The 14560-nt window shown below is 35.8% G+C and overlaps 1 protein-coding gene across 8 annotated transcripts in view; it reads left to right on the top strand.

Moving 5' to 3' along the window:
• Positions 1–14560, top strand: part of MYCBP2 (MYC binding protein 2) — a 287568-nt gene that overhangs the window by 55453 nt on the left and 217555 nt on the right. For all 8 annotated transcript variants that reach the window (XM_049853287.1, XM_049853282.1, XM_049853285.1 and 5 more), the window contains exons 5-10: positions 2154–2350; positions 7245–7487; positions 7718–7789; positions 9556–9652; positions 13496–13569; positions 13930–14068. In XM_049853287.1, coding sequence (XP_049709244.1) covers positions 2154–2350; positions 7245–7487; positions 7718–7789; positions 9556–9652; positions 13496–13569; positions 13930–14068 — 822 coding nt within the window. The remainder of the gene's footprint in view (positions 1–2153; positions 2351–7244; positions 7488–7717; positions 7790–9555; positions 9653–13495; positions 13570–13929; positions 14069–14560) is intronic.

Below are 14560 nucleotides of genomic sequence, written 5' to 3'. Positions count from 1 at the left end.
AACTGCTCTTTACAAATGGATTTTGATTTACTCATCATTACTTTAAAAAAGCATTCTCTTTTATCTATCTTTCTGTTCAGTGTAAGATTAGAATATATATTTTCAGTTACTCAAATGTAAATTCTGTTTGCATTTGCAAAATAGTATACTAAATTTTGGTTCATCAGATCATGTATTTAACAGAAATTTTTGAGAACTTCCTATGTTGTGTGCTAAGAGAATATGATACAGTAGTGAGCAATAGAGACACCTTTGCTGTATTGTAGAACTTAGCATCGAATGGTTGGACACATGTGTAATTACAAATGTGGATTAATAGTATGGAGCGAAGTTGATGGAGTTCTGAGAGTCTATAACAGGCTTTCCTGAAGATGTGATATTTGAGATTAGAGGATGAAAAGAAGGTAACCAGGTTATAAGTGTTCCAGGCAGAAAGGGCAGCATGTAGAGATGCTGTGAGATAGAAAAGGGAAAGGCTGGCTAGTCTGTGGAGGGAGGGGAGGGCCTTGTGATACAGTGTGAGGAAGGCAGGAAGTAGATCTTGGGAAACTTTATGGGCCATGTTAAGGAGTTTGGTTATTATTCTAAATGGAATGAAAAGTCACTCTATCTCATTGCCCTTTCTTTTATAGCATGTATTTTCTGAAATTATTTGTTTAAATTATTGACTTTTCTTCTACTCACATGTAAGGGTGGAAACATTGTTTACCACTATACTATCCCAATCTAGAATAGTTCCTGGTGTATAGTAAGAATTCAGTAAATATTTGCTGAATAAGTAAAAGATAGAATGGCAGAAGGATAGATAGAAGTATAGCCAGATAGAAGGAAGAGTAGATGAAGGGATGGAGAGAAAAAGATGTTTGGGAAGGCAGAGGGAAGGATGGATGGAATAAATGAAAGACTGAGGAATAGAGAGACAAGTGAAGGAAGGGAGGGAGAAAGGAAAGAGGGAGAACGAGAGAGGGAAGAAGGAATTAACAAAGGAATGAATGGATTTTAGGTAGTAACCAGATTTTTGTTTTAAAAATTTACTTTGGTTATGAATGTAAAAGGTAGGAGATAATTTATGAACACTTTTTTAGTAGTCCAGTTAATAGATAGTATTAGCATGGATTGGGAAGATGGTGGTGAATTGGAGATAAGTGGAGAAATTAATTAGGAAATGAAGTTAATAGGGCTTAATTTAGGATTAGATACGTAAGATGAGGGATAGGAAGGGGGTCAGGATGATTCCTAGGTTTCTGTGAGTTATAGTCAGAGAATGACATCAGTCTTCCTCTTGCTGTCTTCCCTGCCTCCCCTTTTCTTAGTTCTCTCTTCATCTTTCTCAATTTTTCTTCACCTTCTCCTGACACACACACACACTCTCCCTCTCTCTGATTATTCACTCTAAATATTTTCAGATCCCCCTTTCTTTCTGTGGAGGAAATATCCAGAGGATGTCTACTGATTCAGTCTTGGATGGAGTTGTTTCAGAGAGTCTTTTATGGAGAACTCTGCTGGCCATAGAATATTCTTGTGTTATGTTTTCCACTTGTGTCACTAAATGGCTTTATGATTTGGGAAAAAAAAATTAACTCCTCTGTTTCTCAGTTTCATTATTCATTAAAGGAAGATATCAACCCTGTTGACATGAAGGTTTTTCTAGGGTATAAAATGGATTACATACTCCCTCTTTAAAGTGTGACTGCTGTTAACAACAAAACCAATTTTGTATTAAAACAAATTATAGCATACATTTTATGTATTCTTTTGTTGTTTTTCAAATATATAAGTTTCTGGACAATTAACATTTTAAGAAGCCCATGTCCCTCTCAATCTAAATGGTAAAATAAGTGCATTAAGTAGTCTATTGCTTGATTGAATGAGTTTCTTGACTATGTGAATGCCTTTAGGAAAGTTTATTTTAAATGACCTTAGGCAGATTTCACTTCTTCATTTACAAAAATAAGGAGTTGTACTGAATGTTCTTTCATGCCCTTATTGTAGAAATATTTTAACTTTAGGGGGTATAAGATAACTAGAAAGGAATTAAGTAAATTAAGTGTTTTAACTGACTTAGTTTTTGTAATGAGGCAAGGTATAAATAATATATACATATAATGTTGTGTATGTTGAATGAATATAATTGAGTTATTTTTTATCCACAGAGTCGCTCTTCCAGCTCCTTTTGGAAATCACCGTTCGAAGTACTGGAATGAATGACAGCACAGGACAGTCCCTGACAGCACTGTCCTGTGCTTGCCTCTTTAGCCTGGTGGCTTCTTGGGGAGAAACAGGAAGGACACTTCAGGCCATCTCTGCTATCCTCACCAACAATGGGAGCCATGCTTGCCAAACTATTCAGGTATTTCATGTTTATTGCTGCTTAGAAATTCTGTCCTGGCTTCTAAATATCTTTTCTCTTAAAAGAAAAGGATATGGTGTCAATCTACTGTGTGTATGTGTGTGTGTGTACTTTTTGTGCTTTAGGTGAAGGTACACAGAGCAAATTAGTTTCCCGTTCAAGAGCTTATTTACAGATGGTTCCATGACATTGGTTGCAGTCTCTGCAATGTGTCGTCACTCTCCCCATTACCACCCTGCGTTCCACCTTGCCATTCGTCAAGTTTTCCTGCCCATTCCTGCCTTCTCGTCCTTGCTTTTGGACAGATATTGCCCTTTTGGTCTCACAGATGATTGTTCTGAGGAGAACTTTCCTATGGGTGTTATTGTTTATTTTATAGACCTGTCTAATTATTTGGCTGAAAGGTGATCTCTGGGAATGGCTTTACTTCCAAGTTAGAAGTGTGTCTTAAGGGCCATGTCTCAGGGGTTCCTCCAGTCTCTTTCAGACCAGAAAATCTTGGTCTTTTTTTATGAATATGAATTTTGTTCAACATTGTTTTTCCAACTCTTAACTGGGACCTTCTTTTGTGATCCCAATCAGAGTGGTCAGTACTGGTAGCCGGACACCGTCAAGTGCTTCTGGTCTCAGGCTAATGGAGGCTGTGGTTCCTGAGGTTCATTAATCCTTTGGACTGATTATTCTCTTGAACCTTTGGTTTTCTTTACTTTCCTTTGCTCCAGACCTAAAGAGACCAAGCTTTTAATACTAAAGTTGCATTTCACCAAAGTAGGATGTAGAATGTTGTCTTTACAAACTGTTACGCCAGTTGACCTATACGTCCCCCAGACTATGGTCCTTAGCCTTCAGGCCCAGTAACTCAGTGCCTTGAGGCATTGGTTATGCCTAGGATGTTTCGATGGCTGTACTCCCTGTGTGCTATGTTATATATTTGAATTTAGATGCAGCAAATACAAATATGTGTATAGAAATATCCACAGCCAAACCTATATATGCACGTGGGTGTACTTCCGTACGCCCTCCCACACCTATTCAGCATACATACCTACCTGTGTATCCATTCATAAATTATTGTTTGTTACTACTGTTGTTGCAGGATTGTATGTGTTATAGTATTTATCATCAATGCCTTTTATTCTTGCGTACCGGTATCTTCCCTTGCCTTGATCACCGTGGGCTGACCATTAACTTTGGTGAAGAGAAAGGCAGTACACAATGTGTACTGTATATAGTCTACTCTCTAGTTAGTGATTTTCCTTCCCTTCCCCTCCCATCTCTGGTAACCATCAAAAAATACTTCCTTCTGTGTATAAACCTTTTTTTGAGTATTTATAATAATGGTCTCATACAATATTTGCCTTTTTGTGATTGATTTATTTCACTCAGCATATTTTCCTCCAGATTCATCCACGTTGTGAGATGTTTCACAGATTCATCATTATTCTTTATTATTGCGTAGTATTGTGTGTATGTACCACAGTTTGTAATCCGTTTATCTGTTGATGGACCCCTAGGTTGTTTCCATCTTTTTGCTGTTGTGAATAATGCTGCAATGAACATGGATGTGCATGTGTCTGTTTTTGTCACAGGTCTTATTTCTCTAGGATATATACCAAGGAGTGGGATTGCTGGATCATATGGTATTTCCATTTCTAGCTTTTTAAGGAAGCTTCATACTATTTTCTGTAGTGGTTGTACCATTTTACATTCCCACCAGCAGTGTGTATGGGTTCTAATCTCCCCACAACCTCACCAATATTTGTTGTTTTCTGTATTTTTGATCAGTGTCATTATTGCCAGAGTGAGATGGTATCACATTGTAGTTCTGGTTTGCATCTCTCTAGTGGCTGATGATCGTGAGCATCTCTTCATGTGTTTTTTAGCTGCCTGGATATCATCTTTGTCAGTCTACTCTGTTTTTGATTGAATAACTATGGTTTTTCAAACACTGATTTTTGTCTCTGAGCTACTTCAGTCAGGCATATAACATTTTCAGCTTTTAATATCTGATTGTGGAATAAGCTTTTCACCATTATTAATGGTCGGAGGTACAGTTCTTACAGGCAAATTTGATATAATTCTTTTGGATATTCTGGAAATTGACTAAGAAATTATAGTTTTAAGTCCCTGTTCTCTGCCTTTCCCTAGCCAGTAGGACAACCTCCAGGACAGAAAAAAGGGCTGTACCAATCCTGCCATGGAAACCCTAGTAGCGTAGCGGTGAAGAGCTATGGCTGCTAACCAAAAAGTCGGCAGTGCAGATCCACTAGGTGCTCCTTGGAAACCTCTATGGGGCAGTTCTACTCTGTCCGATAGGGTCACTATGAACTGGAATCAACTCGACAGCAATGGGTATGGGTGGGTATAATCCTGCCATTAGCATGCCAAAGACAGCAAAGGGAGTATATGGGTCAATTTCAGTGACTTATTCAGGGATCGTGAACTCTCCTAGTCAGGCATGAGCAGTCTCCTGACTATAGATTTCTACTCTTAATCTTTTCCCTCTCTGCCCTGCCCGGAACCCTCTTTTCCCATTTTATGGCCCTTAATTATTTCAAAGTTCATCTAATGCAGTGGTTTTCAAGCTGTGTTCTATAGACATGCTTTAACGATTCTGCAAATTATTTAATTTAAATATAAGTTTAAAATATATGAACACTTCTTAAATTGTAGTAAAATAACACAAAGAATTATTTATAATATAGCAAATTTTAATAGGATAGTGACCATAAACACTTGAATTTTGGGGGGTTCCATGTTGATATATTTTTGCGTAGATTTAGGAGTAGTATTGGCACCCATAGCAGAGGTACATAAACTAGGTTCATGAATGCCCTCCCAGAGAGTATAAGGTGACATCTAAAGGATGAGGTGAAATCAGCCAGTCCAGAGGGGGATGTTGATGTTGCAGGGGTGGGAAGAGAATGTTCCAAGTGTCCATGTGCTAAGACCTGGAGGTAGTGAGAGTAAGAGTGAGATGTTTGAAGATTGGAAGAAGTTCAGTTATAGCAATTGAGAGCTGTCAAATAGCAGAGAAAGGACTTGAATGCAGATTTATCTGATTCTAATAGTATGCCCAGCCACTAGGCTATACAAAAACTACTGGTCCCAGGTTCAACACCTGAAGTTCCCTACCATCTGCCTCTATCCCTGACTCCAGCCAAAACCCTGTATTAAAGCTCATGTTGTTCTTTATGATTTGGCTCCTTTTTACTTACCAGCTTCATTTCAAAAAACACTATTGGTCTGGCTCTGAATGGAGGGGGAAAAGTCTTCCTTGAGAAAGCATAACTAACATCTCAAATTGTTTTGGGACCCAAATTCATATTACCTGTCTGTTCCAAAAAACTTAAACTGAGAGTTTTAATTTAAAGTAGGAATGGTAGTACTGAGAAATACTTTATTGACAGAGACTAAAATCCTTTCTGAAGGGGTGAACCAAAAATTAATAATGATAATAATAAAAGAAACTTGGATAAAAGGAGTATAGACAGACAGAAGTTACAGTTTTCTCAGAAAACTGTCATTATGATTTTGATAGGAGTAAGAAAAGAAAACTACATATAATAATATTATTCTATTAAAAAAAATCAGAGAACAAGAAATAATTTTTGGAAGTTAAAAATAGGATAGCAGCAATAAAAAAAAAATCAGTAGAAAGGTTAAAAATATCAGATTGAAGAAATTCCCAGGAAATGGTTGTAGGGGGTGGGGGGAGGGGAGACAGATTAGAAAATAGGAAATATAAGATGAAATTAGAGAAACCATCCAGAAACTTCAATATCTGACTAATAGGGGTTCTGGCAGAGGGGAGAAACCTACCAAGGAAATCTTATAAGGAGAATTCCCAGACCCCAAAGATACAAATTTTCAGATTGGCAGAACACACTCCAAGTTCCCAACACAGTGAATGAAAATAGAATCACAGCAAGGTGTAACATTGCAGAATTAAAACACTGATGTTGGAAGGTAAAGTCTCCAGATAGCAAAGAGCTGGTACATAGCAAAAGATCAAGCAAAATGGCATTGCACTTCTGGAAAGCAACACTGGCAACTGGGAATAACAGAACAGTGTCTTTAGAGTTTTGAGGGAAAATGATGTTCACTATACGTAGCCCAACCATCAGTCGAAGATAGAAGATACTTTCAAACATGCAGGGTATATATGCATGGTTCTCAGGAAGCTATGGAAGGCCTACAGATTATCCAGCCCAGATGGCAGCGAGAGGTGAGGGCTGTTGCCAAGGGGAAAAAGTAGAAATGATACCTTTGACTTCATTTAGAGGAACAAGGGGAACACTTAGGGATAAGTATCAAGAAAACTTAGTAAATGTGAAAATGGTTATTGACTCAAGGTAATGATTATTGACTCAAGAAACAATATAGGAGGGAAATGTAATATGTTATACTGTATTGACTCATTTGATGGCCTAAGAACTGTATCTGTGAACAATGGGTTTAATGTACCCTCTAGAACAGTACGGTTTAATAGAAATATAATGCAAGCCACATATGTAATTTAAAATTTTCTACTAGCCACAATAAAAAGTAAAAAGATTAACAGGTGAAATTAATTTTAATATTATATTTTGCTCAGCTCAGTATATCATAGGCAGTGCAGGTTACCTGGTGTTTTTGCGAGAGATGAGTATATCAGTATTTTTGATAAAAAATGCAGGTTAATCTTCTTTGGATTTGATATTTTTTTGGTTTGTTTGAGATTTACTTCTGAAAATGAGCTTCATGTTATTATTTTCTGCCTGCATGCCATCATCATTCTGAACAGTGTTTCTTATAAGTGCTTATATGTTACAAAAAATGTCTGTATTTGTCTTGTTTTGTGTTTGGGGCATTTTAAAATACCTTTTTTGCTTTTTTCTCCTTTGTTGAATAGGTGCCAACAATACTAAATTCACTCCAGAGAAGTGTACAAGCAGTTTTGGTGGGAAAAATTCAAATTCAGGACTGGTTTAGCAATGGCATTAAGAAAGCAGCATTGATGCACAAGTGGCCATTAAAAGAAATATCTGTTGATGAAGATGATCAGTGCCTACTTCAGAATGATGGATTTTTTCTTTATCTCTTATGCAAGGATGGCTTATACAAAATAGGCTCTGGATACAGTGGGACAGTTAGGGTAACGTTATTTCTTACAGTTCTTGATCATAGCAGAAGATACACCTATACTGAATTATGTTCCATTTGTTTCTAGCCTCATTATTATTTTTTTATTTAATTTTGATATAATGGTAATTCTGTAAAAATCATAATTGAAATGTGTACATTAAATGTCATTCATCCTTTTGTATTATTTTCATTAATTATTAATTATGCAACTGTTGATAGACAATATTTGTTATTTTGCAGGGCCATATATACAATTCTACATCCCGCATCAGAAACAGAAAAGAAAAAAAGTCTTGGTTAGGGTATGCTCAGGTAGGAGAATATCCACAATAAACCAAATTTTCGTTGTTAAATTTTAGAACATGTGGTTTCTATTTGGTTAATTAGTATATAATGTCACTCTTATTTAAACAGAAGTTTCATATAACACACACACACACACACAATATATATCCTTTTTTGTTTTTGTTTTTAACAATATTGCTAGAAAACCAGTATTTAAAAAAAAAAAAAAAAGTTGCTGTTGAGTCAGTTCCGACTCAGGGTGACCCCATGTGTGTCAAGTAGAATTGTGCTCCATGGGGTTTTCAGTGGTAGGTTTTTCAGAAGTAGATTGCCAGGACTTTCTTCTGAAGTATGCCTGGGTGAACTCAAATTGCCAGCCTTTCAGTTAGCAGCTGAGCGCTTAACTGCCCCACCCAGAAAAAAAAAAAAAAACCAGGGACCCCTGTAAAAACAGAATAGCACAGTATAAGGAACACTGGCTTAGAATTAACGAGAGGTCTACTTTTTAATTCTAGCCCTGCTATTTACTAGCTGTGTGATTTTGGAAAACTCAGTTGACTTACTTGGTCCTCTGTTATTTATCTGTAAAATGGGAATAAAAATGTCTTCTGTTGAAGTTCTTGTTTAGGTGAGCTTCTAGATAAGAATCAAAGACTACCTTTATGATTAACAAATCTGAATTGGGAAATGTATCTGTGACCTGAGGCCAAATTGCGGCTTCTTACCACAAACTCTTCCATCCTAAGTCTATAGCTGTAACTTCCAGGGATCACAGTTTGGCCTGTAGGTAGACAGTCAGCTGCATAGAGGTCCATGCAGAATATCACCAAAGAGAGAAAAGAGCTAGGCCGTATCGCTTTCTTAATCCCGTGATCTCATCCCCTGAATAGCGTGGCTGAATGGGTGTCAGACTCTTAAGAACACAGCAATCAGATGCATCACTCCTCCTCCTATGGAGAGAAGCAAATTAAAGATGGAAAAGAGAGGCCAGAAATGCTTATTTTCATACAAAGCCTTCCTGAGAGGCAAAGCCCACGTTCTTCTGTGGAAGAAAGCAGAATAAAGATTTCTTTGCACACATGCTTTGCCCAGCTCATAGGATTGTTGTCAGCATAAAATGATAAAAGATATTTGAAAGCATTTTAGAAACTAAAGAAATTTTTGTTGTTGTCATATGAATGATAATCCCGCTATGTCAGCTAGTGGAGAGATTCTGAAATTTAATTTTAGATAACAAAGTCATCGCTCTGTGAGTGTTTTTTAAAACATAATATGGTTTGAAATGTCTCATCAGTTTTTTGCTTGCTATCTGTTATTCTAAGAAACAATGCATAGTGCATTTTTTACAGAAATACGGCCAGTGGTACATCAGCCCATCTAAAACTACTACTCTATTCGTTTTGAAATGGCAGCTTAAATATTTTATTATTTTTTCTTTTAAAGCATTTGTTAAAGTAATAGTGATCATTTCTGTTATTTTCTTGGCAAGGGGTATAGTCATCTTGAAGAAAATGTTTATCTTGTCCTGTTCTGTATATTTATACTATATATATGTATCTGAGGATATGATAGATTAAATTGATTCCCAAATAATGTGCTATGCCTCCTGTATTAAGGTATACCCATGCTTTTATATTTTTAATATTTAATTTTTTGTAGACATCACTAATATTGATGTATTATTGTACCTTAAAAAACTGTAACATGGTCCTGTGTGGCTGCTTTCGCTGTTAAGTTGGTAATGAAAAAAATATTTTAACACATAACACAACAGAACTTTTTATTGTTATCAGGGTTATTTATTGTATAGAGATGTGAATAACCACAGCATGACAGCCATAAGAATAAGCCCTGAAACACTGGAGCAAGACGGTACTGTAATGTTACCAGGTATGTTATTCTACTGGTCGTTTTTTCTTCACAAATGATTTTAAGAGGTGTGCATGTTAGGTATTTAGACATGTAGCAAGAAATGGTGCTTGCTTACAAATAGTTCAGAAATCTTGATTTGCAAAACGTTTTATAATCTATGTAAAGTTAATGCATGTGAGTTCAACAGACATCAGACCTTGCCCATCTGTAACCTGATTGCTTCCCCCCACCCCCCACCAAATGTCTCAACTGCTGAATTAGTGGGGCGAGGTTATTTTATTGCTCTTATTAAAAAAAACACTGGCTCTCATATAACCTGATACAAAGAATCTTCTGTTTATTTTAACAACCTTATACTTTGAGATTTCGTCTTTATTTTAAAGTGTTTTCAGAGACAGCCTGAAGGGTATGTCAAGAATTTTTTTAAAAATTCAAACATTTATCCCTTTTAATAAAACTCTGATAAGGCACTTTGGACACAATTCACTTTGCCTTAATTCAAACTTAGAATCACTGCTGTTTACATTGAGACAGTAAGTCTCAAATGTTGTGGAACACTGGGCAAAGGCATAAGGTATTTTCCATTTTAAGGTCTTTGAATTTGCTTATACTTTCCAAAGTGGGTTGTTTTATTAAAATGTTGAATGCTTAATGTGTCTATCAATAATTTTAAGGTAAGCAGCAATATTACTTCTAGGCATTTGACCAGCTGAAATGATTGAGAACCACTGCTCTGAAGAATACATTGAGAAGGATAATTGCTCCCAGGCTGCTTGTTAATTTTTACATTTTTTTTTAATAACTCCATCAAGTATTTATGTGAATATTGCTACCTGTGCCCAAATTAGTTTACATGATTCCGTGTTAAGGAAATTGCACATTTTTTGTCCCTTTCACATAAAGAGCAGCTTTGGAAAACACATGACTTTTGTAAATAGCTCCCTGTTTTCAGATGAGTCTACACGGTTTTTTTTTTTTTTTTCATCATGAGTCCTGGGCCGAGTCTTCGGTCCTAATAATAATAATGATTTATTTAAAAAAAATTTTTTTTTAATAATAAAATGTATACCCCAATATACATATATACAAAGTAATCATTTATTGTAGAAAAATCATAGGAGCAAAGGAGAATAAAATCAATACAACTTTGAACTTTCACTTCCCGTTTATAAACACTGTTAATATATTCGTGAATATCCATTCTTTTTCCTGTTTGTATGTATATACTGTGATCATACTCTATTGTTTTTTTAAACCTACTTCTTTCACTTGATATTCTGAATATGTATTCATGCCACTAAACAATCATGTACACATTGTTTTAATGTTACAAAATATATTCCATTAATTAATATGTTGGAATGGAATTCCAGTTTTTTGTTAAATAAAATACACTGTAATAAGCATCTGTATTGCTGTCTTTGTGCTAGCATTTTAGGGTAATGTTCTAGAAGAAAAATTCTAATTTTTGATAAATTGACAAAGGTCCCTCACCCCCTAAATGGATGAATAATATAAAGGATTTACTTCTGAGAAGCCCTGATCATTAATAGAGATTGTGAGTGACAAGACGATTTGAAAACATCTATATAAAGCTGCTATGTTTATTTTACCATGATAAAAAATTACTTGTTAATCTCCTTATTCGATATAAATCCCTCTGCATCAGTTAACATATGAAATGCAACTTTTAAAAATATAAGTGTGGCTTTCAATTCTGTGTTTTATTAAATATATACTGTGTTCTTGGAGAAGAATGAACCAAACTTTGGGAGAATATTGTGTGTCTTTCCAACTGGCAGATGTTGCCTAGAATTTTCCTGAAGATGCTGTCTTATGACATTACATGAAGGATTAAGAAAGGATAAAGAGAAAATCTTTTTGAAATCACCCGCGGGAAGACTCAGCCCGCAAGTGTGAAAGAAGTCCGTCCTATTCACTGTTCTTTGACCTGGACCATGTTTTCTTCAGTAGCTCTTTTTTTTTCCTAGATAGGGACAGCTGTGCTCGCTAGCTTTCCCTTCAAGAAGGAGCAGAAGTGCATCGTCAGGTTTATAGATGGTATGAATACCATGTTTAAAATGAACGTAAATCAAGTAATTTCTTGAGCTTTGCGTTCCAACTTGTCTTGTAGTCTAGTTTAAAGAAGCATTATTTCCAGCCTCGTATTGCTGAACCTGCCACTCTATGGGAGAAAGATGTGGCAGTCTGCTTCCATAAAGATTTACAGCCTTAGAAATCCTATGGGGCAGTTCTACTCTGTCCTGTAGGGTTGCTGTGAGTTGAATCGACTCAGGGGCAATGGGTTTGTTTTGGTTTTGATTGCTGAACCTAAAACACTTTTTTGTTTGTTTGTTTGTTTGTTAATTGTCACTTTATCCTTTATTTTTCAGCATACGTTTTATAATGTATCCTTATGTTATTTACTTTCCATGTCTGGTCACAGGTTACCTCAGATCATGAGGCTGTTTGCTATTCTTCTTGTGCTGCTTCACCCCTCAGCCCTGCATTTACCTGAAATTATAATGAGTTTTTCTTCTTTGCTTTTTAGTTTAAAATCTTACTGCTTAAAGCTTGAGAAGCATCTTTCTTGTGCCTCTTTGTATTCTGTACAGTGGACTAGGAACTCTTTCTTTCGATTTCTCCTCTCTTTGATTACCAAGTCTCTTGGGCTTCCAGTGGGCCTTGTCTCCCAGTTTCTATTTCCAGTTTGTGATCACTGAATTCTCTATTTGGTAAGGGTCTGCCTGTGTTTTTGCATATTTATGATAAGGAAGTATGCTAGTATGAAGCTCCTGGGCAAAGATATAGAGTAATCCAGTTTATTTGGGTGGGGGGTCTCCATTGCTGCATTCTAGAAACAATTTTATCTTTCATTGATTCAGGTGCAAAGAGAAACTTGTTTTCTTTTGGTATTCTGATTAATGGAGAGATTCATCCTAGTTCTCTGCAGTTATTTTGGAAATTGTGTGTGCTTTTATACTTGCTTGCTAAACATTTGTTTTCTTCCAAAAGGATACAGTATATACTTAGATGTTAGATTTTGCTTGTAGTTTCATATTATTTAGTAGCAATCACTAACATGTATTTCAGTGGTCCTTCTGTAATACAGGTATCCCTTGTTAAAATTGAGCCTGTGTGTTATTTTGACTAAAGTATATGGCGTACTGTTCCTCAGAGATATATTCAGTATTGGCAAAATAAGATATTGCAGCCCAGATATATGACTGCTTTCTGACAGAAAGAAATACATAAGCATAGATTTACCTGCTCTGTGAAGGACATTTAAAAAGTTGAGAGTGTGTAAAATGCTAAAAGTGCTAGAAAGAAACATTGAACTTATAGGTGAAAAATTGTACAACCAGTTTTGAATTCCATCTGTTTTATAAAACAAGGTATATCTGTAGTTGGACACCATAGACCTCAAATACAGAAACTGTAGGTCTGTCTGTATTTTTCTGTGACACTAATGACTGTGATGTATGTCTGAGGGCAGACTGTTACCTACATTGCATGTGACTGTATTGAAATGATTATAACCAGCATTATAGTTCATTGTGGTGCATGTTTACTACTAGACTACATTTAATACTAATTCCTTTGAATTAGGTGAGTTCTCAGGTCTTTGAATATGGAAGAAGCTATAAATGTAAGCACAAAAATGTAATAAGTATAATTAGTTGAATTACTTAGTATCTGCTAATTTGCAAATTTTTATTAAAAAGTGAAGTCTCCTTTTTAGTTTAAGTTTATCCTTATTGCTTGGAGAGTTCTCATTCTGACTTCAACAGAGGAGTAAAGTCACTTTATGAAACATTTAATTATATTGTAATGTAAGTACTTTTTCTTCCTTCTATACAGATTGCCACACAGAAGGTCAAAATATTTTATTCACTGATGGAGAATATATTAATCAGATAGCTGCTTCGAGAGATGTAAGTACTCTGAGTCATGAGTAGCTGGTGTAAGTGAAACCCCTTTCTTTTAAATAATTTAGTTTTTGTTAGAATATACTAAAACCAAACCAAACCTGTTACCAACGACAAGTCTCTTCCGACTCACAGCAACCCTATAGGACAGAGTAGAACTGCCCCAGAGGGTTTCCAAGGCTGTAGTCTTTACGGAAGCAGGCTAACACATCTTTCTTCTGCAGAGCAGCTGGTGGGTTTGAAACGCCAGCCTTTCTGTTAGCAGCCAAGGACTTAACTACTTTGCCAGCAGGGCTTCTTATTAGAGTATAGAGCCTAGAAAGACCAATTTATGCAACATAACTGTGAATATTTTATTTCTTTTAGGATGGTTTTGTTGTCAGAATATTTGCCACAAGCACTGAGCCTGTACTACAACAAGAATTACAACTTAAACTGGCCAGAAAATGCTTACATGCCTGTGGTATCTCACTATTTGATTTGGAAAAGGACTTGCATATTATAAGTAAGATGGCAAAATCAGCCTTTCCCTCACATTTTAATTTTCAGGTTCTTTATTCTTTTAAAAGCTAACATTGTGTTTTCAGCAGTTTAACTTATCTTTTAGTAGCTATTTGGATGTCTGTTGCTGTGAAGCACAATCATGAGTTAATATGTGTAAGGAAATAGGGTTCTTTAAACAGTATATTTGAAGACCGTTTAAAGGAATTGGCTAACAATTTACCATTTTTATTTTCAATGGTGCAAAAGAAAATTACATTTAATAAGAACTGTGGCTGGGCAACGCAGTGAACATCGTCAGTTTATATGCCCCTCTGTATTCAGTTAAAATTTTGCACACTTCTCTTGTAAATATTACTACAGTAATACACATAATTCTGTCATTCAATCTTTGATGTTTATTTGAACATATTTCTGAGATATGCATAGGTAACTGGCCTAACAAACTGATCAGTAATCTTTCATTTGGATACAAAGATAGAGTATTTCTTGGGCT

Source organism: Elephas maximus, chromosome 14 (assembly GCF_024166365.1).
Source record: "Elephas maximus indicus isolate mEleMax1 chromosome 14, mEleMax1 primary haplotype, whole genome shotgun sequence".
NCBI lineage: Eukaryota > Metazoa > Chordata > Mammalia > Proboscidea > Elephantidae > Elephas > Elephas maximus.
Note: the sequence above shows the minus strand (reverse complement) of the source record. Positions and strands in the feature narration are given on the sequence as shown.